General features: G+C 32.5%; 1 protein-coding gene across 1 annotated transcript; it reads right to left on the minus strand.

Annotated features, from left to right (window-relative positions):
* Positions 1–53: 53 nt before the first annotated feature.
* On the minus strand, positions 54–27,944 carry MAPk-Ak2 (MAP kinase-activated protein kinase 2). Its single transcript, XM_018517703.1, is given in 11 exon segments — positions 54–1,296; positions 1,420–1,630; positions 1,811–1,886; positions 1,985–2,083; positions 2,406–2,513; positions 2,594–2,658; positions 2,751–2,890; positions 19,376–19,676; positions 22,517–22,572; positions 22,575–22,879; positions 27,535–27,944. Coding segments are annotated over 10 exon segments (1,341 nt in total). The 5' UTR covers positions 22,608–22,879; positions 27,535–27,944; the 3' UTR covers positions 54–1,044.

The following is a 27,944-nucleotide window of genomic DNA, read 5'->3' on the forward strand; positions in this document are numbered from 1 at the left end:
TTGCTATTGAACATTTTCTCCAAAATGCATTCTAACTGAAGATATTAGGGGAGTCCGATACTTTTCGATGACCCTGTATAAGAATGATTACTGACTCAACAACATTATAACCCAGACAACAAAGTGTCTAAAATCAGGTCATAAGACGTTTTTTGCGTCTAAAACAACTTAAAAATGTCTTATGTCATAATTTTAGACTTTGTGTTGTTTGGGAATAGTTTTATTTCATGTATTTAAATAAATAATATAAGATAGCAAAAGCCAGTTACTACTTATCAGCCCTAAAATCGACTCAGTTGATGGCCAACTTTTGGAAGTCTAATATATCTCTAGATTTTTTTTTCAAGATAACAATTTATGATTTTATATTTTTTCTTCTAGACGAGTATAACAGCAATAATGTTTTATCGAGAAAAACAATTTTCTCTTAGATTTCGTTATTAAATGTAGATTTTAAATATCATTATATTATTCCAATACGATCTATTACGTTTATAGTTTGTTAAAAGACACGTCCAGCAGTATCGTTTACCTTGATCGCCTACTCCTATTTATATAGTGCCTCTAAAGATTATCATATTCACAATAACAATTATTAGGTCCGACGGAAATTGAACTGATGACAAATGTGTAACATTAATGCTTAGCATTAAAAACGTTTATCATTCCACACAAGTGATTACTCAATTAATGTAGTGTATATATTTTAAAATTTTACAATTTGAGAAAAACTGTGATATCGTTCGACAATTAAAAAAATATCACTTACTTGCATTCGTTGGGGTAATATTGTCCTTGTTACATTATTGTTACCGCTCTAATAAAATTGATCTCGCATCTAAATAATCGAACGCTAATAGTGTAAATCATGTGATACATATGTGATCTAGATGCCCTTCAATACTATTCTAATTCGGAATTTCTTTTGCTTCGTGAAATGCAGCAGTCAGAGAGCGGTCTTCGTTGTGATCACGCTGTATCTGACGCAGAAAAAATGTCCAGTTTCGTTCAGAACCAGTTTTTGGTTCTGACAGTGTCTTCTTCCTAGGAGGCTGCCGTGGGGCTGGCGGGCGTTGCAGGGACTGTCGCGTTGTTGGCTGACTGTTTCGCGCGCCTCCGTTTATTCAACAGGGGATTATTCGTGTGATCGAGCTGCTTCAGACACGCCGTGTCGTAATCGACGCGCATTGTCGCCAACGACCGCGTCATCTCCTCTTGCACTTCAGGCCACATTTCCTCTCCCTCGCGCAGAACACGTCCAGTATGTAAGGGAGTGGCGGGTACTTCCATATATTTCTGTAAGAAATACATAGTTTTAGAAAAAAATATATGTTACGGAGAGAGAAAATTCACGCTAAGAGCATCTTTTATATATATATATATATATATATATATATATATATATATATATATTCTTACAGCAATCCAGTTGTTACGCATCACAGCGTCGATCTGCAACCTTTCCGCTGGATCTATACACAGCATACCCTTAATAAGGTTCTTGGCTTCTTGGCTTACATTTGACCATTCCGGACTGGGAAAGTCGTATTGTCCTAATCGAATCCTCTTTTTCATTCCTGGTGAAATTGCCAGTCCATGATTACTGTAGAATGGTGGAAAACCGCACAATCTAGAAATAATGATAATTAATATCACGAATATATTTTAATGTATAACACTTTAATTATAATTCATTAACAAAATAACGAGAACCATGAAGGATTTTTTAAAATGCTCTATATTTTATATAACAGAAAAAATTAATTATTAATATAAAATAATTTGAAGATACATGTGGTAGAATGCTTACAATATGTACATAATTACTCCCAATGACCAAATATCACAGCTCTTGTCATATTTTTCTGGTCCCAAAACTTCCGGGGCTAAGAATAAAATAAAATAATAAATTATATAATAATTTTAGTTTCAACTATATGTACTCATATATATGTACTCACATAAATAAAGTGCGAAAGCTTACCGACATAATAAGGTGTGTAACATGGCGTCTGTAATGTGTCTTTTAAATGTGTTTCTTTAGCAAATCCAAAGTCGGTGAGTTTCAGGATTCCAGTAATGTCTAGAAATAAATAAAAACATAAATCTTATTATTCTATTCGCATACTAATGGCACGCTACTAGAAATGCAAAATTGCAAAACTAACAATAACAATATATAATTTATTTATATATCGCGCGTGTTATGATATTACAGGCACTGCGATGTTCATATAGATAAAAATTATCGTAATCTCCACAACTATGACTTCAAGGTCTGCGATAATACATGATTAACTCTTTAACACGTAAAATGTTATGGAGTGATAATAATTTCAAGTTGTTATGTCTTATAGAAAAACAAATAAATGGTGTTTTGAGACATATATAACACGTTCTCTTACCAGGTTTGGAATATAAAAGATTCTCAGGCTTTAGATCTCTGTGAGTGATGTTCATGTCGTGTAGATGCTTCACGGCAACACAGATCTCGTACATCACTTGTGCAGCCTCTGTAAAGAAATACGAGAAAGTTTATGTAAGTTTTCTAAAAATAAAAAAATGTGGTAGACTGCGAACGCTGAAAATATACCTCTTTCGGTAAAAGCACCGTCTTGCCTATCTTGTATTCTTTGAAACAGCTCTCCGCCTTCCATACTGAAACAAAAAAAGAAGAGTTGAATATAAATCTGAAGAATCATAAACGACGCCACGCTACATTAAAAAATATTACGTTTTCTTGTACGTACCATTCCATGATTACCAGCAGACATTTGTTGCCGCTATAGGAATTTTCATATACATCCTTAACTTGAACTATGTGCCTGCAATTTGATGCTCTCCAATGAAGCTCAACTTCTCGCCGTGCTTTCGCGCAGTCATGTAGGACCTGAAAATAGTGTGCCATTTAGTTTAACATACTCTTTTTCTCTCATTTAATAAAAATTTCATTAAACCTGTACAAAAAAATAAAAGTAAAAAAAGATTCAATTTTATTACTAAACATGAAAAAGTCGAAAAATCTTAATTACTATAAATTCTTGCAGTATCAGCAAGAAGCAATTTTTAATATGTATAATATAAAATTATATTTTTAAAATAAGTTATTAATATTGTCGCTATCGAACAATTCGAGCGCTGTTGACGAATTTATTGGTGATTTTGATAAATGATTTATAGATTTATTTATAGATTTATATAGAAATTATCATTCATATTATTTACATCGCGTTTCCGTTACGTTCACATTATAGTGCAACTAGGTAAAAGCTTGACTCAGCACGCGACTGTGTTTATCGCAAAAAAGCGACATCGTGAGGATTTCCTAGATAAAGACTTTTTTACATTCTTCTCACAGTGGCAAACCGTAGTACCAGAACATGCGCAGGGTCTTACATAACTAACGCGATAATTGATAATAATCATCCAAACATCGTGTAACTTGATAAACGAATAAATTAAAAAATTAATGGTATCACAAAAATTATATGAAATTATATAAGGAATACATATACACACATGCAACAAAAAATCCAATACAGATATCGACGTTGATGAATTTTATTGCTTTTATAAAAGTATGACATTTTAATATGTTCGTTAAATGTCATATTGTTTGTTTTTAAATCGTTTATTTTTGAATCTTGAATTAAAATATTGAAATAAAATCTCCGCAAATGTAAATGACAATAAAATTTATCTTACTATGGCCGGTATTCATAGTCAGGTCTTATATTTAAGACCGTCTTAAGTACAGTCTTAAGATGTCATGGACAAATCAGAGGGCCGCATTAGTGACTTAAGACATTATTTAAGACGGTTTTAAAATAAGAACCGACTATGAATACCGGCCTATATTTAGTCTTTTCTTTGTTTTAATTTCATTCATTAAATTTATATATTTATTGAATAAAGTAATTAAAAAGTAATTAAAGGGGGCAATAATTAAGATCAAATTCTGTGCGGTAATTAGTGTGCTATTAATAAAATATATTAGTGTAATTACATTAAATATACAAACTGCCAGAGTTTGTCACGATAATGTATATTATATTTGATATAATTACACGAAAATATTAAAACGTATATTAATTACCGCATAAAATTATTACTTTTATTGACTCTATTTAATTACTTCATTGTTTGAATTTTGAGAGCCCTTTAATCTAATATTTAAATGTTTATATTTATTGATATATTATTAAATAATTGTATTATTAAAAAATATTTTATAAATTAATTAAAATACTAAATGTTATATCGCATCAAACTTGGCATCAGGAAATCATTCAGAGTTCGCAAAAAATATTTTATTTCTGATCACTTATTATAGTTTACTGTATTTCAATGTTTAAATTAAAAAAAGACGACCTCTAAATTGATCAAGCCATCATTAAAACTTAAATTAAATATTATTTCCGTGTATATGACCGAGCATGCGGTGTAAACACTAATGAATAAACGTCGGTTTTCTTTTATATACGAAGGTGAATGACACGCAAATTGCTGATGACACAATACCAATTGGTCAGTCATACTGCCTTGCCATTCAAAATTTTTTAGCAATCAAGCACACAGTGTACACAAGTGCAGCAGGGCATAAGTCTTCCTCTCGGACGGATCTCACGTAATTACACCCTTTTCAAGTGCGATCTTCTCGGATTAACAATTATACAAGTTACCGCAGACGATTACCGCAGACGTTTATTGTGACACGGTGGGAAACTAAAATAGTTATCGCTCGTAAGAGGAAAGAAATTTGCAGCACATTTTCAAGCGTTATCTATGAATCTGAGATGTTTAATGTACCGTTTAATTTATACGACAATATCATAAAAATGAACGACGAGAGTACCGAGCACGATTCGCCAGCCTGTTCAGTGTAATTATCATCCGCTTATACACACCGTCATGTTAAAAACCCGGAAGAATAAATACTATTCTTTTTAACGATAACTATTTTCTGTTTTAAATTGAAACATCCGCTGCAACGCGGGGGATTGAAACCAGATTGATACCACGTCATCATATCAAAATGCATTTCTCGAAGGAATCTGATGCTTCTTTGAAACAGCTCTATCGTGAAACGAGATCAGCGTGGATATCGTTTCATCAAAGCTCTTGAAGGAGTAAACTTATTTTACGTTGAAACATCTCCGATGCGAAACATTAAAACAAAGTTGATAGTTAAACGGAAGAGGATGATTCGCTTTTGTAGACTGGTCGATCCGAAGGTATTCGGAGTATGCCAGATATGAGATAGCAAAAGGCAAGTCAGAGAACCGGTTTCTAAGATTTTGTAACTATTCCGGAATAAAGGTCGTCGGAATCAGCAATAACATGGCGAATGAAAAGATATTGCGAGCATCGTGAAGAAGAATCACATAATAGATATTTCACAAAATTAAATAAACGTTAAGTAAACGTTAAGAATTATAATAAAATTAATATTGTGTAAGTAAAAGGCTATATATATATGTGTCAAAACAAGATATTTGATACTTGAATTGCCATATCATATCTCGTATCTGAATGACGCATGAGTCCATTCCATAATTGGGTCTTGTCATTCAGTTGTGGAAACATGGACGCTTTTATATATTCACTTAAAAAAATGATTTTATTTCAAACATTTAAAATATTAAAATAATACATTAGATTTATTAAAAATAGAGAATCACTTATTTTTTATTTTTCTATTTATTATATCTTTTTCAATTACAAAAAGATCCATTATATTTGGGTTTATAACAGTTTCATTTATTCACTCTAAAATTATATATTACAAAATATATAATAATAAATTATAATACTTTTTTATTTATTTATACATATTTATATTTTATGTAGTTTTTTATGTAGTAATCTTTGTATATATTTTATAAACCGCGGTCCTTCTTGATTTTAAACCTTTCAGTGCTCAATGGTAATCAAAATATTAAAAAATAAAAAATTTATCATAGTTAATAGATAGACAGATTTATATTTATACCTCGAATTCGTGCTTAAAACTGCATAATAATCATACAATTTTCGGTGCTTATAATTAGAATGATACTATTTCTGCACCGTATATATTTATTCTGCGTTGGCGTTATTCGTTCATATAGGCAAAAAGCATATTTGTACACTTGAATAGGTCACACGATGAATAGGTATGTCGTAAAATTAGATTGAAATTCATTGAAATTACGAAAATGACGAAGCACCCACGTGGGTGTACAGAAATGAACGAACTAATCCTTGCATTTTACAAGAGATTTATCTTCCGCAGATAAGCTTTACCAATCTCGTCCTTGCACGTAGGCGCGTAAGAAAAATATCGAAGTAATTGTGTGTCGGAGACTAGTACCGGACGCCGTAACAGAGCTATGCTAATAAGATTAGCACGTCACGGCGTACAAGTCTACCTGCCGTGCGAAATAGACGGATGGATGAACGTGCGGGATTGTCGCTCTGATGGTTCTTGGCGACAGATCAAATTGTACGCTCGTCGTTCTACGATTCTGTACACCTCGGAGACTTTACACGTTCGTTGGCTATAAAAGCCAACAACGTAATCCGTTGCAGAGCGACGACGTCATGCTCGTGAAAACACACGATCGATCGCCTTCCCGGTTCTGTTGGATCATTACGCGGTAATATGTAATACGTCAGGCAGAATTGGAAAAGTTTTTCCATCCATCACGGAAAAGTCAATCATCTGGAAGGTATTGCAGCTCGTTTCCTTGTCGTTATACCTTCTACAGTAACACCCAATGTATAATAAAAATTGCATAATATAAAATTTTGTAATAAAAATTAGTAATTTTATATAATAAAATTGTATAATTTTTAATGTGGTTTAACATTAAAAATTATATAACTTTATTATATAAAATTGCTATAATTTTTATTATATAAACATAACTAACATAAATCAAGGATAATGAGAATCAACTCAGTAAGTTATCAGGTGCAAGATCTTAAAATAATGAAAGTTACGAATATTCTGTCGATAAATAATGTCTTCTTTGTTTTGAACGTTTCAATTCACTTTGGAGTCTTCTTCAGCAATACAGACGTACAATGAAATACTCGCATATCACAAAAGATTGTGTCACTCATAAATTACTAGAGATAAAGTGATGTAAATTTTTATTACAATACTTTGTATTTGTATTATGCAATTTTTATTAATTACACTATTTTGAAACGAATTTAGACCGATGAGAATAAATCTTGAGGACCGGCATGTTTTGATCGACTTTTTTATTGTAAGAGCTAGAACTTTTTTGTCAATGTCATGGGGTTGAGTGGCAGAAAAGATGGCGCCACTGTCAAGTCCCTAAAGGGGTCTCCAGCCCCCTACAGGTTAAATAAGAAAGAAATTCTATATTTGGTTAAAGTGGATCTTAGTACTTAAATATTTCTGTGTAACTTTACATACATTCTGTCAAAAAAGTACCGGAAATTGATCATTTAAAAAGCCCGCTTAAAGGAATTGTCAAAATTCTTTTTGTCGCTAAGTTGGCATAACTGTCCTCTATACTGACGCGAAGTTTGAGTGCCATCTGTCATTTAATTTGTTTATAGTGCTCGATTTCGTCAGTTCATCTCAAGTGTGTTTTGCGATTTTTACAATGGATAAAAAGATCGAACAAAGAATTTGTTTCAAATTTTGTATTGCAAATGGAATTTCGTGTGCCGAATCGCTGAAGATGTTACAGAAGGCTTACGGTGAATCGACTTTATCAAAAACACGTGCATATGAGTGGTACAGAGTGCATTGAAAAGCGGTCGAGATGTGGTGAAAGATTTGCCTCGCTCTGGTCGGCCATCAACGTCTTCAACCGAAGTTAACATCGATAAAGTGAAGGAAATGGTGACTGAAAATCGTCATTTCAGTTTGAGAGAGATATCTGGGCGTTATGCGGCGTTTGAGAGAGTAAATTCGTCGAGAAAGGCCAGATTTGTGGAAAAAAAACTCATGGATTTTGCACCACGATAACGCACCATCTCACAAGGCTATCATTGTGAACGAATTTCTGGCCAAAAACTCAACAAATATCATCGAACAACCACCGTATTCACCTGATATGGCTCCGGCTGACTTTTTTCTCTTTCCAAAACTCAAATTACTACTTCGAGGCACTCGTTTTCAGTCGATAGAAGACATAAAAGAGAATTCGCGGCGAAAACTGAAGTCGATTTCGGAAAATGCGTTTAAAAAATGTTTTGATGATTGGATTATTCGTTGGCATAAGTGTATTATTTCGGAAGGGGCCTACTTTGAAGGCGATACAATAAATTTGAATGAATAATAACTATTTTGTGTTTTATTGACCAATTCCCGGTACTTTTTTGACAGAATGTACATATCTGATTGTACTAATCGCACGCCAAAATTGAAATGCAATCATGAAATAACCAAATGATAAATATAACCAGAGTAATAATATCACTTGTTAAATTGAGATTGATTCTTATTAAAACATCAGATTATTATTTTTATAAAAATGCTTATTAACATAAAAAATTAGTAAATTGTTTGTCAATTTAAGTGACATTACTACTCTGGTTATTTTCATGATTGTGTTTCAAGACGATTTCAGCGCGTGATTGGAAGAATCAAATACGTATATAAATTCAGACAGAAATATTTAAGCACTAAGATCCGCTTTGACCGAATATAGGATTTCTCTTATTGAATTAGTTTTATTACACCATCAGGGGTGTGGTATTAATTTTTAATCTTTTATATCTAAAATTATACAAATAACATAGTCAAAGATTGTATAATTAAAAAATTGATAGTTGAAAATAATAAAAATATAATCATAATTATCATTCAAACAAATTTCAATATTTTCTTACTGAAACGCGAATTTTTTTGTAATCCTTCGCGCAATAAATTACCGCCCTGCGAAAGAACGGAAAGTAAGATTCTTGAGCTTGCATAATAATATTGTTAGTTTCCAAGAAAAATATCACAGAAAGATAAAAATAAAAAGGAAGATCTTATTTTATTTTTAAATTCGTTTAGGGAAATCCGAGGGGAAATCACAATACAAAGTCTGGTGCTTTTTCCTCGATGGAGAATGCATAATGTTTTAAATTCAAGAATTCCCGCAAAAGCAGGGCAGGTATAAAATGGTGCATGACGATCAACAAAAGGAAAATATTGGCTGGCTGACAGCCGACGATCAATCAACAGGGAACAAATTCGTAGTAGTATGAAAATGGCTCACGACGAAACGACGCGACATACGGCCGCGACGTCGACAAATATTGAATTTTTAATGACCGAGCGTTAAAGCCACGAGGCCATCGAAGGTTCATGTACGTATCATCATTGCACGAGTCGCTGCATGCACTGTCATTGCGATATACGTTACTTGAAATGTAATTTTGCCACCTGCTGGATCGCTTTAAAACGATCAGAGTTGTTCACAGAAACGCCAATTAAAGTTAAATGATGTTCGAGTGATTCTCTCTTCTGCCTTTCCTTTGACTCTGTTTTTAACATTTTAGCCGGTATTCATAGTCGATTTTTTTATTTAAAACTGTTTTAAATATAGTCTTAAGATCTCATGAACCAATGAGAAAGATGTATTAGCATCTTAAGACATTAGTTGAAACGGTCTTAAAATAAGAACTGATTATGAATACCTTGACTGCTCAGCTGACTTCAGCAATAAATTAAAAATAATTTAGCATATTATTGCATATTAGCAATACTTTATAAATATCGTTAATACGTGTCTAGTGTATTATTTTAATATCATTAATATTTGTAATTATATAGTGCGTTATATTAATTACCAATATCATTAATAATGTTATATATTTAATATTATTTTAAATACTTTACTATTTTTTAATGTCTTACTAGTAAAATCATTTTTAATCGGGTAAATAAGACTATCACTTGCAAATAAGTAACGAGACCTTTGTTGTGAATTTCACACGTCATCTAAACATAGGAACAATACGTAAAGTGTTAAAAGATGGAAAAAACAATAGAGGCATTGTTAATAGCTGATACCTACAAGAATAGTTCTAAAACGATCTGCTTCACGCAATTTGTAGAGTTTGTCAGAAACGTGTTGTTAAATATTCTAATACAGATGATGTCTCAAAACGTCGATGACGCAAATTTCGGTTTTATAATCTCTTCAACATAAAAGGTTTTGTAAAAAGTCGTAAAATATTGTAATTAGGGAACGCGAAAACACCTTGTGGATGGTTGTCCGCATTATCATCGTTCTTGGTCAAGTTAAATAGTGACCGTATTCCGCAATGTTATGTAATCCGCGCATCGATCGTTGCAATAACCGGAATAGAGTAAATAGAATCGCCGATAAGATTGATTTCTATCAACTGCACGCTTCGATGATGTTTCAGCGCAAATTCTTTTAATGAAGAAGTGTCTGTGTCAGTTGGACACATTTGTTAAATAAACTGTTAGTCATTAATACATGACGTAACAGCTTCCTGCGACTTCAAACGGCGATTCCGGGGACCGGACTGGGGATTTCTTCAAACTGTATAAAAAATTAATCTATCATACTTATCGCGGCACTTTTATCATAAGAAATAATGACAAATAATTTTTAAAACGTCATTTAAATTACGAAAAAAATCTGTTATCTACAAAATATCTGAATAATATATGTCAATGAAATCGAATTCTGCATAAACAATTTGTAATCTTCAATTGTTAAGAGATTCTGATCTATTGATCGCAATAAAAATGTGGTTACTATAAGAACGGTTATAATGTTACGTAACAATAATTGTCAACTACACAATGCTTTTATTCTTAAAAGGATAATTAAGAACGATAGTCAAAATAATTCGCATGTAACAATGATAGAAATTACAATATATACTGATTTGAAATTCAATAAAAAAATAATATATAAAAATAAAAACAATTAAAAAATTAATTTCTACAGCTTTTGCTACTGTGAAGTCTTTTTTTATTTTGCGTCAACAAATTTTAATTAAATTTTTTATCGAAGTTGCGTAAAATGAGAACATTTTCAATCACAAGTAACTGATAAATTCCCTATATTTAATATTTACTTGTCTGCCAATAATTATCTATCAATTTCCGTCGTACACATCAATTCGATGTTGTTATATTATTCAATAGCAGCGGAGATTTTTACTGGAGAATATTCGGCTATAATAATTAATGATATTGCATTGTATCTTAATATATTATGAGTTACTATAAAATATGCAATCTCAAAAATATAGCATGTACTTTATTATACACCAAGTATTATCAGAAAATAAGGTGAGTTGAAACTATTCAGATAATAACAGCATCAAGGATTCCTCGTTGTATTACCATGGTCTAAAAGCTATGGCACACAAAAAAACGTAAGACAGCAAAACGTTAAACAGTAATCGAATCGGCTAATAACAATAGAGATCGTAAGGTCATAACATAAACAGTAACAAATCTAACATTTTATTTCCTTGTTGCGTTTACATTTTACTGCTTAAGTATTTCGGGACTAAGGGACATGGCACATAAAAAAAAGCAGTAAAACGTAAGCAGTAAGTGAATTGACTAGTCGTACGGTAGAATCCGTAAGGCCATAACGTAAGCAGTAGCCAATCCAACATGTTGATTTCCTTACTGCTTACGTCTTATTGCCTTAAGTTTTTTGTGCCATGGCCTTCATATATTCATAGTCCGTCCTTGTAATTATGTCTTCCTTAAAGAGTGATCGCAAAAATCGCCCGTTTTTTGGGCCCTCAATTTTGGAACTGAACCGTGTGCCAAATTTTACCTTATATTGAAACATTAATCATGGCATACACTGAGAAAAAAATGTTGTTAACTTGAGTAAATGCGTTTAGTTCGTAATGATTATTTACATAGTTCAATATTTATATATTTAGATTAACAAAATCATGTAATTTAAAACACGTTATTTGTTTGAATTAATAAATATTTGCTTGACAGTCCGTGACCGCTACATTTAGTTGAATTAACTAATATTTTTTTGAAACAGCAACTTTTTTTCTCAGTGTACAATTTGTATGCCATGGCCCTTATAATCCCTGAAATATAAAAAGTAGTAAGCCAGCCGTAAGGAATCAATCGATTATAGTCGATTATTCACTTGATATTCGACTGTTTGGCAAATATCTTATACGATTTAAAACTTATTACGCCTATTATACTTCAGAACTTAAATTTTGAGGCGTATTATATTGGACAGTAAAAATAAAAAGTAAAAAGTGAAAAGTAAAAGATCTTTGTTCGAATCTCACGATCGACCCGTCAATATTCATTAACTTCGATACGTAAAGGAATTGATATAGCAACTTGACTCTCGCGTTAGTTTTAACGACGCGTCACTTTGACCTCCGACGATAGGCGACCATCGGAATCCCCTCGATAGCATTCTTCGATGTCATTGACCATTTTCGCGCCGGAAAGGATGAGATCATCGGGGGAATATATATAGAGCCGCGGGTACGACGATGCAAAATTTTTGCTTTTTCTTTTCAACACCATGGCTCTGCCGATTGCGCGTGTTGCATTAACGCGTCTTTGTATGAAGTTAACGACGCTTCGCTGGAAAAATGCGTGACGAGAAGTCAATAATCGCGAGTCTAAACGCTTACGACACGCGAACGACACGTGCAATGATAGAGAATAAAAAACAAAGAGAGAGAGAGAGAGAGAGAGAGAGGGGGAGGGAAGGAGAGACAGAAAAAAAGATGACCAATATATCGAGAGCGCTTGAAACGCACGTGATTTTTCGCAATTTTATCTCGCATTACACGTGTATCGACAAATGAGAAGAGAACGATATTTTTAGTAAATGCGCAATAAAGAGTTTAGCACTGGAAGTACACTGAAAAAAAATATAGTCAATTTTAATAAATATTTAGTTAAATACTGCCAACTAAATATTTATTAAATATAAAAATATATTTATTTACTATAAGTAAATGTTTAGTTGGCAGTATTGAACTAAATATTTATTAAAATTGACTATATTTTTTTCTCCGTGTACCAACGTTTTTTACTTATTAAAAAGACAAACAAATAAATTACTACGAAAGTAAAAAAGTAATGCAAAATTAAATGTTTCAGAATAAAGGACATAATTATAAAAAGTCAAAAAATTATCTATCTTTTACACAAAAAATATATTAATGTTAAAAATAGAAAGAGTCAATAATGATAGAATATTAGCGTTAAATGTCCGTTGCAATCAAGAAATATTGCTATTGAGAGAGTCCCATATTTCTTGTGAAAATAAAAAGGCACTTTCCACGAACGCCAGAGATAAGTAGATATTTACAGTCAACGCTGAGTTACTGAAAACTGCAGCGTCCTACGCGATGCCGCGAAAAATCATCTTTGCGGTAAATTCTCGGTACTGCAAACGTACCGCTGAAATTTTTCACGTGAGAAGGACATTCTGATTATTTTTCTAACAAATCCGAGAAGCCGCGGCGCGATACCTTCTCATGACGAGAGCGGAGTTTTTATAGGCGGACGCGATGAGAAGTGTTTCGTACTATTGATCTTTAGACTCTATCTCTCTGGAAAAAAATATTTCTCTATCGAACTTTGCGTAAAAAATCGAACGCCTTAAATTTAAAGAAAAGTCAACTTCCAAAATTTCTTTCGCGAGAAAGAATATATGTGCCAAGATCTTTTACAATATATATATAGGAGTATAATAAATTATCAATTTTAAGATAAGATGACGATATTAACATTATCAGACATTACGAATGACTGATGAAATTTTTTTGATTGCCAAGCTGACTTCGGTATATTGAACTTAATAAATCTAATACGTTATGTTAATATTTATAATATCATACTATTAAATATATTATTACATAATATATTATATTATATTATATTATATTATATATTATATGTATAGATATTATATACGTTAATATCATCGATTTTTTAATTTCTTAATGCAATTTATATTGTTTCTTCAATGTCTTAAATATCTAGAGTGCGGGAAACATATATAATTGATTTCGCATAATTTTCCACAAAAGTTTTTTATTTGTAAATGACGGTATTATTTACCAGATTAAAAATAATTTTATTAAGATGCGTTTGGTAAACACACTGTCAGCACTATTGCGTCACTCTACCCTTGTTTTACGTCTAATGAACAATAAAAATGTAATGACACAATAGCGTTGAATAGCACTGACAACGTACTTCTCGAACGCACCCATAGTAAAATTATTTTTAATCGAGCAAATAACACTCATCCATAAACGGGAAATTACGCGTCATTCAAGTATGGCAGTCGAAGTGTTAAGATACTTATAAGGAATAAATGCCATTTAATACAAAACTTTGAATCACATAACTAGCTAGATATTTATATAATATAACAATGTAAAGTAAAAAAAATATAAAATGCACAATTCAAAACGCACTATGAACAGGGCAGGTTGTGTATTTAAAATAAAGTTATTTAAAATACATATTTTAAATTTAAAAAATAAAAGATCGAATTATTTAGTATTTATTATTTTAAATACCAAAATACCTCATTTCTTTTGACCTATATTTTATTCAATATTTTAAATAAGCTTCTAGACCTTATTTTATATTTTTTATATTAAATCAATCGTAACAGTTATTTTATCAAATCCTGCTTATAAAGAAATAATCTTGTTTAATCATGTTGCACAATATTTTATAATGTATAAACATATAAGAACATAAAACTGGGCAGATAAGTAAACCATGTGTTATATTCTATATCAATCCAAAAAAACGACATGGAATTACCGCGGTACTCATGCAAGCGTCACATGATGCTCGTAATCGGTCATCGGCATTCTATATAACTGCAATCGCGATCAACATTCCATGTTAAACTACCATCAAATTATTTTCCCGGCTGGTCTCATAGAAATTGCGTGATCTCGCCTTTATAGAAAGTGCAGCTTTCGCGAATGGTTCCATATTGATTTGGAAACGCTTGAAGCGCGACGGACTGTAATAAAGTAAGGCAATAATTTGGCAAATTGCATGAAAAAAACGCTTTTTGTAAATAAACAAAATTTTCCTCGAGGAACATTCAGCTGCGCAGAGTGAGAATTTAAATTTAGAGATTATAGGTATACTTATTTTAAATTTAAGATATACTTATTATATCTGAATAACGAAAAGGTTTGCTAAAATATCTAAAAATTTAGCTAGATTTGAAAATAATTTTGTTAGACCGTCAAAATAATTATGTAGGACATTCAAACAAGTTATTAAGTAAAATGTCAACACTTTTGCAGCATTGCTCATTATGCTTAAGCATCCTACATAATTATTTTAATAATTCAATGAAATTATTTTCAGATCTGTATCTAGTCAAATTAAATACTTCAACAAAATCATTCTTCTGTATATACTTTGATAATAAGAGATGTTTCAATCATCATCATATAAGTTGCTACAAAATACGCAATCTCGCAATATTAAATGCAAATATAAAACGTACAACACTTTATCATACTGAGACCCAATTTCACAACTCACTGTTAACTCTAAGTTCAACTTATTTTTCATCTCTTACCCTTACCAATTCTAGAATTGGAAAGAGATGAGAAATAAACTGAACCTCAATTAAGAGTCAACCACGAGTTGTGAAACTGGACCTAAAAATGTTATCAGAAAATTGGATGAACTATTCAAATAACGGTATAACTGGATATCGATTGGGCGACATTATGTTAATATGAACGTTCCCCAAATAAGCTAATTTAACCAGGTAATTACAGCTATTTAAGATTTTATCGTTTGTGCGTCTGTTAGCCGCTAAAATAATCTCTATCGTAAAGTCAATGAGACTACAAAATAATCTTATCTATTCCGCGTGCACATGACAAATGAGATACACCACACGAGACATAAATCACTCCAGTTGAAGCTTCTTATAATTACGCCCCATGGTAACAATATTAAATAATTTTATTGGGAGCCAATAATGCGTCTTTCACATGGAAAGAACAGTTTTGCTAACTCTCTAAAACATTCAGAGTGAATTGTCACTCTGAAGAGTAAAATCTCTTTTAAAGATTAAAAACTGAGTCACTCTTTTACAAGACTGACTTAATTTTCACTCTTTAGAGTGAGATTCTACTTCAAGGAATTTAGAGAGAGAGAACATTAAAAAAATTTTTTAGAGCTACAAATCTGAAAATAATTTTATTGAATAATCAAAATAATTTGTAGAATTCTTAACCCTCAGCTATAAAAACTATATCAAGTTTTAAAGCGTTCTGTTTGAAGTACAGAATACAAGTAAATCTTCGCCTTGCAGCGATTCATAACAGAAAGTTCAAAGTTTTTTTACCTACACTTTAGAATCTCATATATAGTATTAATTGCATAGATTATATAACCATCCAAAAGTTTTTTTCTTTTTAGATCCAAATAACCCGTTATTATAGTGAAAAGTTAAGTTTTGATGACAATGCAAAAAATTTCAATTTATTCTATAGCAACCAGCGTTTGAGCGTCTTACATAATTATTTTTATAGTTAAAATAAAATTGTTTTCAGATATATACTTAGCTAAATTGTTAGATATTTCAGCAAAAATATTCTTTCCCTTGCAGCTGTTCTCTAAATTATTTCGTAATCGGAATTGAGATTGTGATTTGATAGGCGAGAACACGCTCACATGCAACGTCAACTTTCTCATACGAAAATTGTTTCCACGAAGTTGGAATTTTTTTGCGAATCAGCTGCAGCCCACCTTCGAAGGGAGAAATATGCTCCCTGGGGCGCCGACATCGTCCAACGAGGAAATCATCGGAGTATAAATAGAGGATGACTCGCGGTTTGAACGCGCTCGGTCGATCCGAACATGTATCGATACGCGGCGTTCCTTCAAAGAGGTGTCAACGCAACGGATTAACACATTCAGATCCACGGCGGTGCGTCGCACTCGTGCTTTAAAAATAGCCGAGGACGCGTGAAGCGTATCGCGATGAACGAGTAAAGCTGATGCGTAATGACTTGTTCCTTGCCTCTCGATAAGAAACACTTCGATCCTTACACGTTTTGTTATCTTTCTTTTTTTGAGGTATACGCATTACTTTCAATTTATTCCTAAAGCTGAAGTCATTCGAATAGTCTTATCTGAATCTAAAGTCCTATATATGATCAGTTCGTGACACCTTAAGACAGTCTGAAATATACGAACCGACTATAAATATCAGTCTAAGGGCCGATTCTTTCATCTTCAGATAAACTATGTGATAATTAGACATCGGATTTTTATGCAGATATTTTTTGCAGACATGCACAAAATGTGCAAATATGCATAATATGCATAAAGATGCATTTTTAGAATTTTATAGCTTTTATAACAAGACAAATTTTTATTTTTGTTACTTTCCAATCTGCTTTCTAAAAAACATGAAATTGTATAAAAATCCGATATCTAGTAATAATTTATCTAATAGCTAAATAAAAGAATAAAAGAGTAAGAGCAAATAAAGTAAAAGTATAAGCTGAAGTTTATCAAAAAGTGGAACAGCTCAGCTTAAATTTTATAGACTTTGAACTGATAACTTTCTCTTAATTTTAGATTCTAGTGCCCGTGTTCATAGTCAAGCCTTATATTTAAGGCTTTCTTTAATTTATCTTCAGATGCTCTAGAATTATTTTATTGGCTACTGAGCATCTAAAGATAAATTTAAGGAAGCCTTAAATATAAGGTCTGACTATGAATATGGACCTTAGATCATCATATGTTTCGAAGATTTGACTCTCCGTCAAATTAGACTTTGAAGGTACAGTTGATATTTGATTGTAAATTCTGATAAAAAAACAACTAATTATATTAACCCTCAGCATGAGCTCTAGATTATGTACACCCGAGCTGTATAAAATAGCGTTAGGCATTCACAAACCATAAGGATAAGGAAGACTAGAATAGAGGGTAAAAAAAAGTTTTATACCTCCACTACTAATTTCCGACCACAACATGATCTAAGGATTGAATGGAAACTTACCATAATCGTTAATTATCAATATTCCGGTATATTACAGCTCCAGAAAAGTATCTCGAAAATACAAATCTCGCGTGCGCGAAAATCTTATTTTAATAATTCGAAAATTTTTGTGTACAGTAAATTTTATTTATCATTAATAAGTGAAAATAAGTTGATTTGTAGCATTTTTTAAATCATTTTTGATATTATTTTATAGAAATTCGGAGCACTTGAAACAAAGTCTGAATAAGCATGTGGCTTGATATTTTTAGAAACGGTGTGTTTGGCAATATTTTTCACGTAAGTATATTATTTTTATAATTGTGCATTATTTTACTGTTTATAAAATGTAAACTCATTTATTAGATTGTTGACTTCCACCTAACTTCACCTTGCCGAACAAATATACTTTTTGAAACTAATCGAAATCGTGGTATGTTTTTCTTAAAATACATGTTCAATAAATTATCTTTGGAACCCTGCTGGAAAAATAATCTAACAGTTTTCTCTTCGACATTACAAATTTAAAAAAAATTATTTTTCTCGCGAATCTCAAAATATTTTCCTTTTTTCCTAAGTATTTCAATTATTTCATTTTCAATTTCTGGATTTTTGCACCTATTCATTCTTCTTTTTGACCCTTTTATATCAACTGAAGAAAAAATTGTTCAAATTCTATGCGCATTACATACAAAGATATATGCAATTGAAAACATCGAGGTGACACCCCAATATGCTCTAAAATCTCGAATCAGATATAGCTGTAACTGAAAGTTAAAATTAAATTCTAGAAATAAGTTAATTTTCACATATAATGAAGCTTACATGTGATGAACAAAAGTTTCATATAGACACAAAAATCTGAATACTTATGAAAGTTTTAATAAGTTTAACGAGTCTTTACTGTTATAGAAGATTGTGTTTTATTTAACTTTACAAAAAACTTCATTCAACATAATAATAATTATATAAAATGTTGGTCCTGTGATTTGTGAGATGAGTTAGTTTTCATATACATATAATGTAACTTGTGATGAACAAAAGATGTTAAAGACTCAATACTATATAGATAAGGTTCAATACTAGATAACTTGTAAGCTATAATGTATCCAAAAGACTCTATGAACACAAATTTTACTTTTAGTACACCTTTGTAAAAACAAAATACAATCTTCTCTCTTTACAATAGTAAAAACTTGTTAAAACTTTCATAAGAGAGTATACAGAATTTTTTTAGATTTTTATTCAAAATCTTAACAATATAAAAATCTGTATTAAAGCTTAAAGATCCAAGTTGCTGACAGAAAATTCAAAATTCCACATGGCCAACGGAGAGTTAAATTGTCAAAATGAGGATTAAAACGGAAACTTACTTTAAGAGCGTATTTCTGTCTTGTGTTCCTGTCGTAGCATTGCACGACCTTTCCGTTGATCCCGAGGCCCAGGACGTGATTGCTAATCTCATAGTCGTCGGTAATCGGCGTGGCCTTCGGCGACAGCCGATTGTTCACTGGATGCTCCATCGTCTTTCTTTTGGCGTCCTCGACTTCCGGGATTTTCTGCTCCGGTAGCTCGTAGTCCTGTCTAATGACCTGCGTCACGACGACCGACGGTATCGAGCACTTGCGCTTGCTCTCTTGCTCGTTCTCCTCGAGAACAGCCCTCTTGGACTTTCTGCAAACGCGAGGATATCCTGTCATTTGCTGACACTCAAGATGCAAAAAAACAGGTACGCTGGTAAGCAGGCAAGGTCACGCGCATAAGGCGAACGGAAAAATACGATGCTCCAGATTACGCGGTGATAACGCAGACCTCAGACCGATAACGTGTCGCCATATCGAACGTGTGGAAGACACGCGAGGAAACGAGACCATCGAAACTGTGCACGAAAAGGACAATTTTATTAAAATATCTAAAAATTTAGTTATAGATCTACAGATTTAAAAATAATTTTTTTGAATCATCAAGATAATTATGTACATAGAACGCTCAAATTTTCCTTAAAAAATTTAATACTGGAAAGTAGTGAGTAATGATTAATTACTTAATTATTTGAAGTATTAAAAGCTATTGTTTAGCACTTTTTATACCCCAAAGAAGTAATTAATCGCTGTTTTTCAGTATTAAATTAAATTTCTGTAAGGCTAGTTACTAGAATGTCAAAACTTTTGCAGCATTACTCATACTTGTTACATAATTAATTTGACGGTTCAACAAAATTGCTTTCAAATTTATATCTAATTAAATTTTTTAATACTTCAGCAAAATATCGTTTTTTCCGTGGTGCATACTGGCTCATTGCATTACATTACAATGCATTTACAGCTTATTACTTATTACAGTTGTTCAGTTCACATTTAGTCCTTCCTCGAGGGAAAACCGTTCGCGTCAGCGAGATAAAACTGGAGAATGACATTTAAGAGCAGAAAGTTTAGTGATGGGAGAACCGTGTGACGCGTCGGAGGATCTGCAAAAATTAATTATAAATGATATTTGTATTCGTTAAATATTCGTTCACTGTGTCAACCAAGTGCCGTTTCAATAGAAACCGTTTGCGTAACCGTCCTCGAAGAATGTGCAAGATTCATGTTATTTCACGTACATACGCGCTTATATACGTGTGCTCTACCCACACAATTTTACTTATACGGCGCGTACTACTCTCGTTCGCAACCTGTATTATGTATACACCGCAATGCAGTACATCGCGATTTTTCCAGTCGCAATCGGGAGAAAAATTGCATGCGTATATTTCTACGTCAGAATTGCGTCGGCAATAATATATAGATATCTCGCAATCGCTGCTATTTCATTCATCTGTATGTAAAAGGCAGTATTAGAGGACGTGTAAAATAAAAAAAATTATTCGATAATTAAAATAAAAGAATTAGGTATTAGCGATATACACTTCAGGCAAAAAGTATGGAAACACTTTTTAAAAATTGACATTTTTAGGATTACTTATTTAAATATCTATAACAATGTACTTTTTGTAATAATTGTTCTTCAGATCTAATAACAGTTATTACATCTAAAGAATTATTGTTAAAAATTGTTGTATATTTGAATAATTAATTCTAAAATTGTCAATTTTTAAAAAGTGTTTCTAAACTTTTGGCCTAAGTGTATCTATCAACAGTATACCTATCGATATAAACACAGCAAACAACTAGCCAACACATAAAGATACTTGCTACGGGAAACAGATTATCAGTCCAAAAGAAACTATATAGAAATATCTACTTTAGAAAATAGTTACGAGTTACACAATTTATTACGAGATGCTTGCCGTTAATCGCCATAAACTGTTAATATTAAATTAATATCACGTTAGTAACTATCGCTTACTGTCGAAAAGGGCGTGTGACGTAAGTGTTGCATAAAACGCATAATAAGATGGAAAACGCCAGCGATCGATGGACTCGTTAACTCTCACTAAAACCGATAATTCAGGCCAACGTAAACGGATAGTACTGAACTATTTAACACAAGTAAATACTTTCATGGTGAGGGTTAATTAGACCGTCACTGTATCGCTTGGTATTCGAAGATTACATATAGTGCTCATTAGAGGTATTTCCCAGAGGTAGCCGTCACAGATCAGCCTTCGATAAAGTGAATAAATTAGAGCGATTTATTAAATTAGAATTGCAGATATCAAAAATATTTATGATTTATAGGCCGCTTTACGTACTGCATCGACGTTGAGAGAATTCTTAGATTCTGATTATCCCGAGCGAAAAGTTAGTGGAACAGAGCAGATTCGATCAGCGCAGCATTAGATTAATCACGATGGCGCAATCTGGGGACCAATTGTGTCTTGAAACAAGGTGACAATTACAAAAGTGAGCAAATTCACTACTCTCTAAAACTTTTAGAGTGAATTTCACTCTTAAAGATTGAAAATTAAGCCACTCTTGTTGAGATCGTACCTTTTCAAGATACACAATCGACCCCCTGTTGTTGCGAAAAAAGTCGCATGATTATCGCAAAATACGACAGCATCGTCGATGTATTGGCGAGATGTTTACGGGAGAGTTGCACCAACAATCTTGGTTATTATACGTCGACTGGCTAAATTTTTTCAAGATTGATTTCTCCAATAAAACAATTCTCTAAAATTTTTAGAGTGAATCTCATTCTAAAGAATGAAATCTCACTCTTAGATCGAAAATTGAGCCACTCTTTTTCAAAACAAGCTCAATTTTCATTCTGAGAAACATATACGTTGAAAATTTCCATATTAATTGACGGTTAATCTGTGAGAGGAAAATATGTCATTCTCTATTTGGGATACGAGTAAATTGGGAAAATCCAATCAATTGAATAGTCAATTGACGTTGGTGCAACCAATCCTCTTCCGATCCTCGCACTATAGGAGGTGGTGTAATGTAATTGTATGCGTAAATAAATCCTTCAGGACTCTTCTCTTTCTCTCATTCTCTCTCTCTCTCTCTCTCTCTCTCTCTCTCTCTCTCTCTCTCTTGCATGTAGGAAATAAAGATAAAAGAGACCTCCAAAATCTCCACTCCGACTTCGGCATCGATGTAGCTCTCGATTTTCGCACAGCTATAAGTCCCGAATTCGTCGGGAAGACAAAAGCATCACCGCCCGCCCCGCGTCGATAAAAGCCAAGGTACAGGGCTCCCAGGGGACGACCTCCCAGGTGGAACGACGAGTTTGGAGTGGTTTACCACACGGCGTGCGGTGTCGTTATGGAAGAGAGGGTCCTAGCTTCTAGAGTCTTATACCGAGATTTATCTCACCCGGTAGAAGAAAGAGATAAGTTTTAGTCCGCCCGGTCTCGTTTCGTCTTTGCTTTTGCGATTTGCTTTTTTTTTTAAATCAAGCCAAGAGATAATCGGGCCAGCTGAAAACTGAAGATAAAGAGACCAAAAATAATAAAATTAAATCGCACCCGCATACGAAATTTCAACATAAAAGCAATCGTGAGTCGGGTTTGACGAAGCGAACGCGGTGTTTCCCGGAAGCTAACGAATATTCCACACCAATGATCGTAAGTTCACCATATTACTTCCGGCGTTTCGTTGCGCCTTCGGAAACACACATCCGGGACTTCAAGGTTTTAAGTTTCAACGTTTCTTAGCGCTCGCTAATTTGGAAAAGTCTCGATAATTATTAATTAATAGATATAACTTATTGTGTCACTCTCTAAATCTGAATCAGTGGATAGTCACTAATTATCCAGTGGCATACTTTGCACTGATAATCAGTGAAGTTCAACTAAAAAAGGAAGAATATTTGAGCATTATATAACTAAAATACTGATATTTGCACGTTAATTTCAATCTTCCACTACCATATTCATTGAATTTAAGCACTAAAAGGTTAAATCGCATAATAAAGAATAGCTATGTTAGGGATCTCACATTTCATTCACTGATTACCAGTGGCATACTTGACGCTGACATCAGTGATTATCCACTGATTCAGATTTAGAGAGCATACTTTCATCAAAATAACTTAAGTTTGGAACTAAAAGTAGCACTTGAAAAATAATCGAATCCTTCTCTTTAAAACTTTTAGAGTGAATCTCACTCTGAACAATAAAATCTCACTTTTAAAGATTGAAAATTAAGCCACTCTTTAAGACTGACTCAATTTTCACTCTTTAGAGTGAGATTCCACTTCACAAAGATTTTGAGAGAAGGAAATCATGGTATGTACTAAGGATAAAATTGGGACAAAAGGTAACATTTAAAAAAATAATTGAAATTTTAAAAATGAAAAAGAGCAAATATACGACGAGCCGAGCGTTTTCTGTCAGAAGTTTAGCTTCACGTTAAAATATCGTCGTTTCATTTGAAAAATTCTAAGAACACTTAAAATCGCATACTCACTCCGAAGATGACAGGACCAAAAATAACGACTTAATCGCGCGCGTTCATTCATACATTTCTCTCGCAATGAATCCACGCTGTTGTGTCATGCCAACGAGCGCATTCGCAGGCGATGAAGAGGAAAGCGAAGCGCGAGCTTAACGGTAGCTTAGAAGTCGCATTTACACATAATCGCGCCACATAAATAGCCACTTAATTAGCGTAAGACGTTTCTAGACCCTCGAATCGATAAATTCAATCCCAATCGATATTTCAATCTAGGCTTTTATAAACATTCGCATACATCTTATCACAGAAAATTATGTTGCGTGCCGTGGACGAGTTTTCTTCATGCGTCTTTCTTGAGGAAAAAGATGAATGAAAATAAAAACGCAAAAAAAGACAGACTTGACGTAATCGCATGTCAAGTTTATTTCTACCAATAGAGATTAACTTTAATCTTGTTTAACTCATTCTTTATCTTTTTTTAATTCTTAGAATTAGAGAGAAAAATTAAAAGTATGTTAACACAAGTACCAAGTTATTTTTTAACTTAAATGTTTCTCTATTATTTATATTAAAATTATATTTCTTGTGTAAAAAATAAGATTTTGAAATTTTTTACTATTCGATAATTATGTACTTTATGATGAAATATTTAGTTCCCTATCACTTTCTCTATTTTAATAGTAATTTATTTGCTTGATTCTTTTATAATTTCAATATAAATCTCGATATAAATTGACTTTAATTTCGATTCAACTTATTCTTCATCTTTTTTAAATTTTTTGAACTAGAAAAAGATAAAGAGCTAGCTGAATAAAAATTAAAATTAAACTACATTGTTTTATAGAAACGAGTATTACTGAATAAAAATCGCTTGGTTTCTAACGTTAAACCGAAATTAAAATTAACCTATATTGGAAATGGCATTAATATTTGACGAAAATCAGTTCGAGGTTGATTCAAAAAGCGAAGGGACAAGGTTTATCGATCAAAGGGCTCGAAACGGGTGAGACACAACGCGCAGACAAAGGACACATATACACACATACACTCTCTTCTCTTTCTGTTTCTCGTCACGCGATTGTCGCGGAATATGATGTTGCCTTGGAATTTTGTTTGCCCAACACGAGAATCGCGCGTCATATACAGATACGATGGGATATTACAGGCGACAATGGCAGTCACGTTTGATGTTTGATGCGGGAGGAAATAAAATCAAAAGCCACATGCCCCGTTAACATCGACGGTAATTGCAGAAGAATAACAATGAAGCCCTCAACATGCAAAGCCATGGATAACATTAACTCCAATTTAAGCCGGTATTCATAGATGGTTCTTATATTTAAGACCGTCTTAAGTACAGTCTTAAGATGTTACGAACCAATCGTACAGAGAATCATATTAGCATCTTAATACATTACTTAAGATGGTCTTAAAATAAGAATGGACGATGAATACCGCCCTTAAAGTCCCTCTTGCTCCGGTATTTCAATTTTCAGGTGCTTGTTCAACATATTTAACGTTCAAATGACGTTTTATTACACAAAACGTCATTCCTCGAACACGCCTCTCTGTTTCGCAAACGTTTAAAGTTTAAATATATTTTTTATGTTACCGTAATTTCGCAATAAATATGTAACATACAGAGGTTTTGAAAAATTTTTTTATCCTTTCAAATAAAACAAATATTTTTAATAAAAGTTCAATCATGCAAATAAGAAATAAAGGATACGTTCTATTTTACACATGATGCGTATAATGTATCATTTTATTCTTATTTATTAACACTAGAAGTGTCAAATAATCATTATTGATCGTTTCTATTTTTTAGATTAATATTATATTTTTTGTGTAAAAGATAAGATTCTGAATAAGATTTCTGATTGTTTATTTTTCAAAATGTTTTTTTATAGTAATGAAATATTTAATTTTTTATCACTCTCTTTATTTTCATAATAATTTATTCCTTTGATTCTTTCAGTGAGTACAAAACGTTGGTACTTTTAGTATTAACATTCAGTAAACAACAAAGATAAAATGAGTGAAGAGTAGAGATCGAATGTCCAAAGTAGAGATGAAAATGGCAAAAAAAACTAGAACTTTTTATATTAAAAAACTCAGTAAAAAGTAATTGTTTTTCCTTAGTTCCTGTAAGTTCTTTACTCGGTTATATGTTTTTAAAGCATTTAAAGGCTTTGACGCTGTACTGTCGTTCTAGAATTTAATTTTTGTATTTATCCAAAATATTTCTGTGAAAAGATAACTACAAAAGTAAAAAGTACAATGACTAAAATAAATGGCAGTGGTCATAGATATAAGTAATTACCGTTCATTATTCGGACGATATTTTATACCGTACTCCAATTTAAAAAATAAAGTAAATGTTTTCTCTCTCTCTCTCTCTCTCTCTCTCTCTCTCTCTCTCTCATACTGTTTTAACACAAATGATATTTTATTAGAATAATTGACACTGTACATTTATTGTACTTGTTCCATATTCTAAAATACAAATCAGTAAAACAACGTTTATCGAAATATCCCCAATTATTTTTGAATCAATATTATATTGGGATTTTGCATCAATAATTAAAATTTAAAATTCGTTATAACTAATATATATATACATAAAAACAATGTCAATTATAAAATATATATAATTTGTGTTAGTTAATAAAATATTATCTGTTAACTATAATATGGGCCATTTCCTATTTAGCTTTTAAAATCGGAGTAAAATATCAAATATCTGTCGTCTAAATAATTATAAGCGATAATGTACTTAGACTTTAGACCATTGTCGATAAAGAATATCAATTCATTAGGCACCGCAACAACACAAAGATGTTTCCGCCTTGATTTGAAATTATAAAAAAAAAAAACATTTAATAATGTCGAAATAACATGGATATCGAACATTTTAACCATAAATATCAAGAAAAATGAATTCTATATCTTTTTCAGTATATTTAATATAAATTCTATCTATTTTTTTTTTAATTCTACATCGTTTTTGGTAAAAAGTCGGTTTTTACGTAAGAAATCCGTTTTTTATTTGGTATTTTTCTACAAAATCAGAAAAACCTGCTTTTTTATCTCTACTCCAAACATAAAATGATACGTAATGCGCATCATGCATCAAATGAATCGCATCCAAAAACACATCCAAAATTTCGTTTTTTTTTAAATAAAATAAATACTTTTATATATATCGTTAATAAGAATACTTGTAATTATTTTTAATATTTAATACATTTGTATCTAATATCTTTAATATGTCGATATAATAAATATTAGTAAAAATCAGGAAAATAAAAAAAGTAAACAATAAAAGTTTAAAAAAATCGCGTTTCTCAAATTATTTCTACTACCTTCGTTTTATGAGAGGATGAAATTGTATAAGTCAGGATAGTAAGTTTTGAAAACAGATGATTCATTCAAACCCTGCATCACTGTATCGTCTCGAGTCGCGCGCTCAAAGTCACTCTCCCCTCGCATTTAAATATAAATAAATGTAGCGGTAAAAATAAGTGACACATAGCAGTTTGACACGAACATTCACTTAGTATTTGTATGTTGGTACATACATATATATGAGGAGAGTATTCGAGCGCGCGAGAACGAACCTAGGGATCCGATCGGTTCGAGCTGTCAAAACAACATGGAGTCAAAGAACGAGTATTACATACCCGACAACGTGCACCTCTCTCGTCGCGGCTTAAAAATTCCCGTTACGTTTATTAATCACGCGATGCGGACCGAGCTGCCCTCGCCGGCATCGTTCACGCGTAACGTCGATCGAAGTCGAAAAAACCGCGCGGAGATTCACCGCACCGATCGCGCTCGCACAATGGAAAATAATCGCGTCCCGAAGAAAAACTGCACTACAATTGGGAACTTGGCGAAATCACGGTGAAGAATGGAACGGACTTTTCAACGGAGGAAGAATTTCCAGGAACGTGCGCCGAGTCAACCGGTCTTTTGTACATCACTCGTCGCCGGTACGCTACAAACGCTCGCGCGAAGACGGACGCCGTCGGATTGCACGACGTTGAGCAACCGACCGAGCTGAACGAGCGACTGCGAACGGTGCGAACAG

This window comes from Trachymyrmex cornetzi, unplaced genomic scaffold (assembly GCF_001594075.2).
Source record: "Trachymyrmex cornetzi isolate Tcor2-1 unplaced genomic scaffold, Tcor1.1 scaffold719, whole genome shotgun sequence".
Lineage (NCBI taxonomy): Eukaryota > Metazoa > Arthropoda > Insecta > Hymenoptera > Formicidae > Trachymyrmex > Trachymyrmex cornetzi.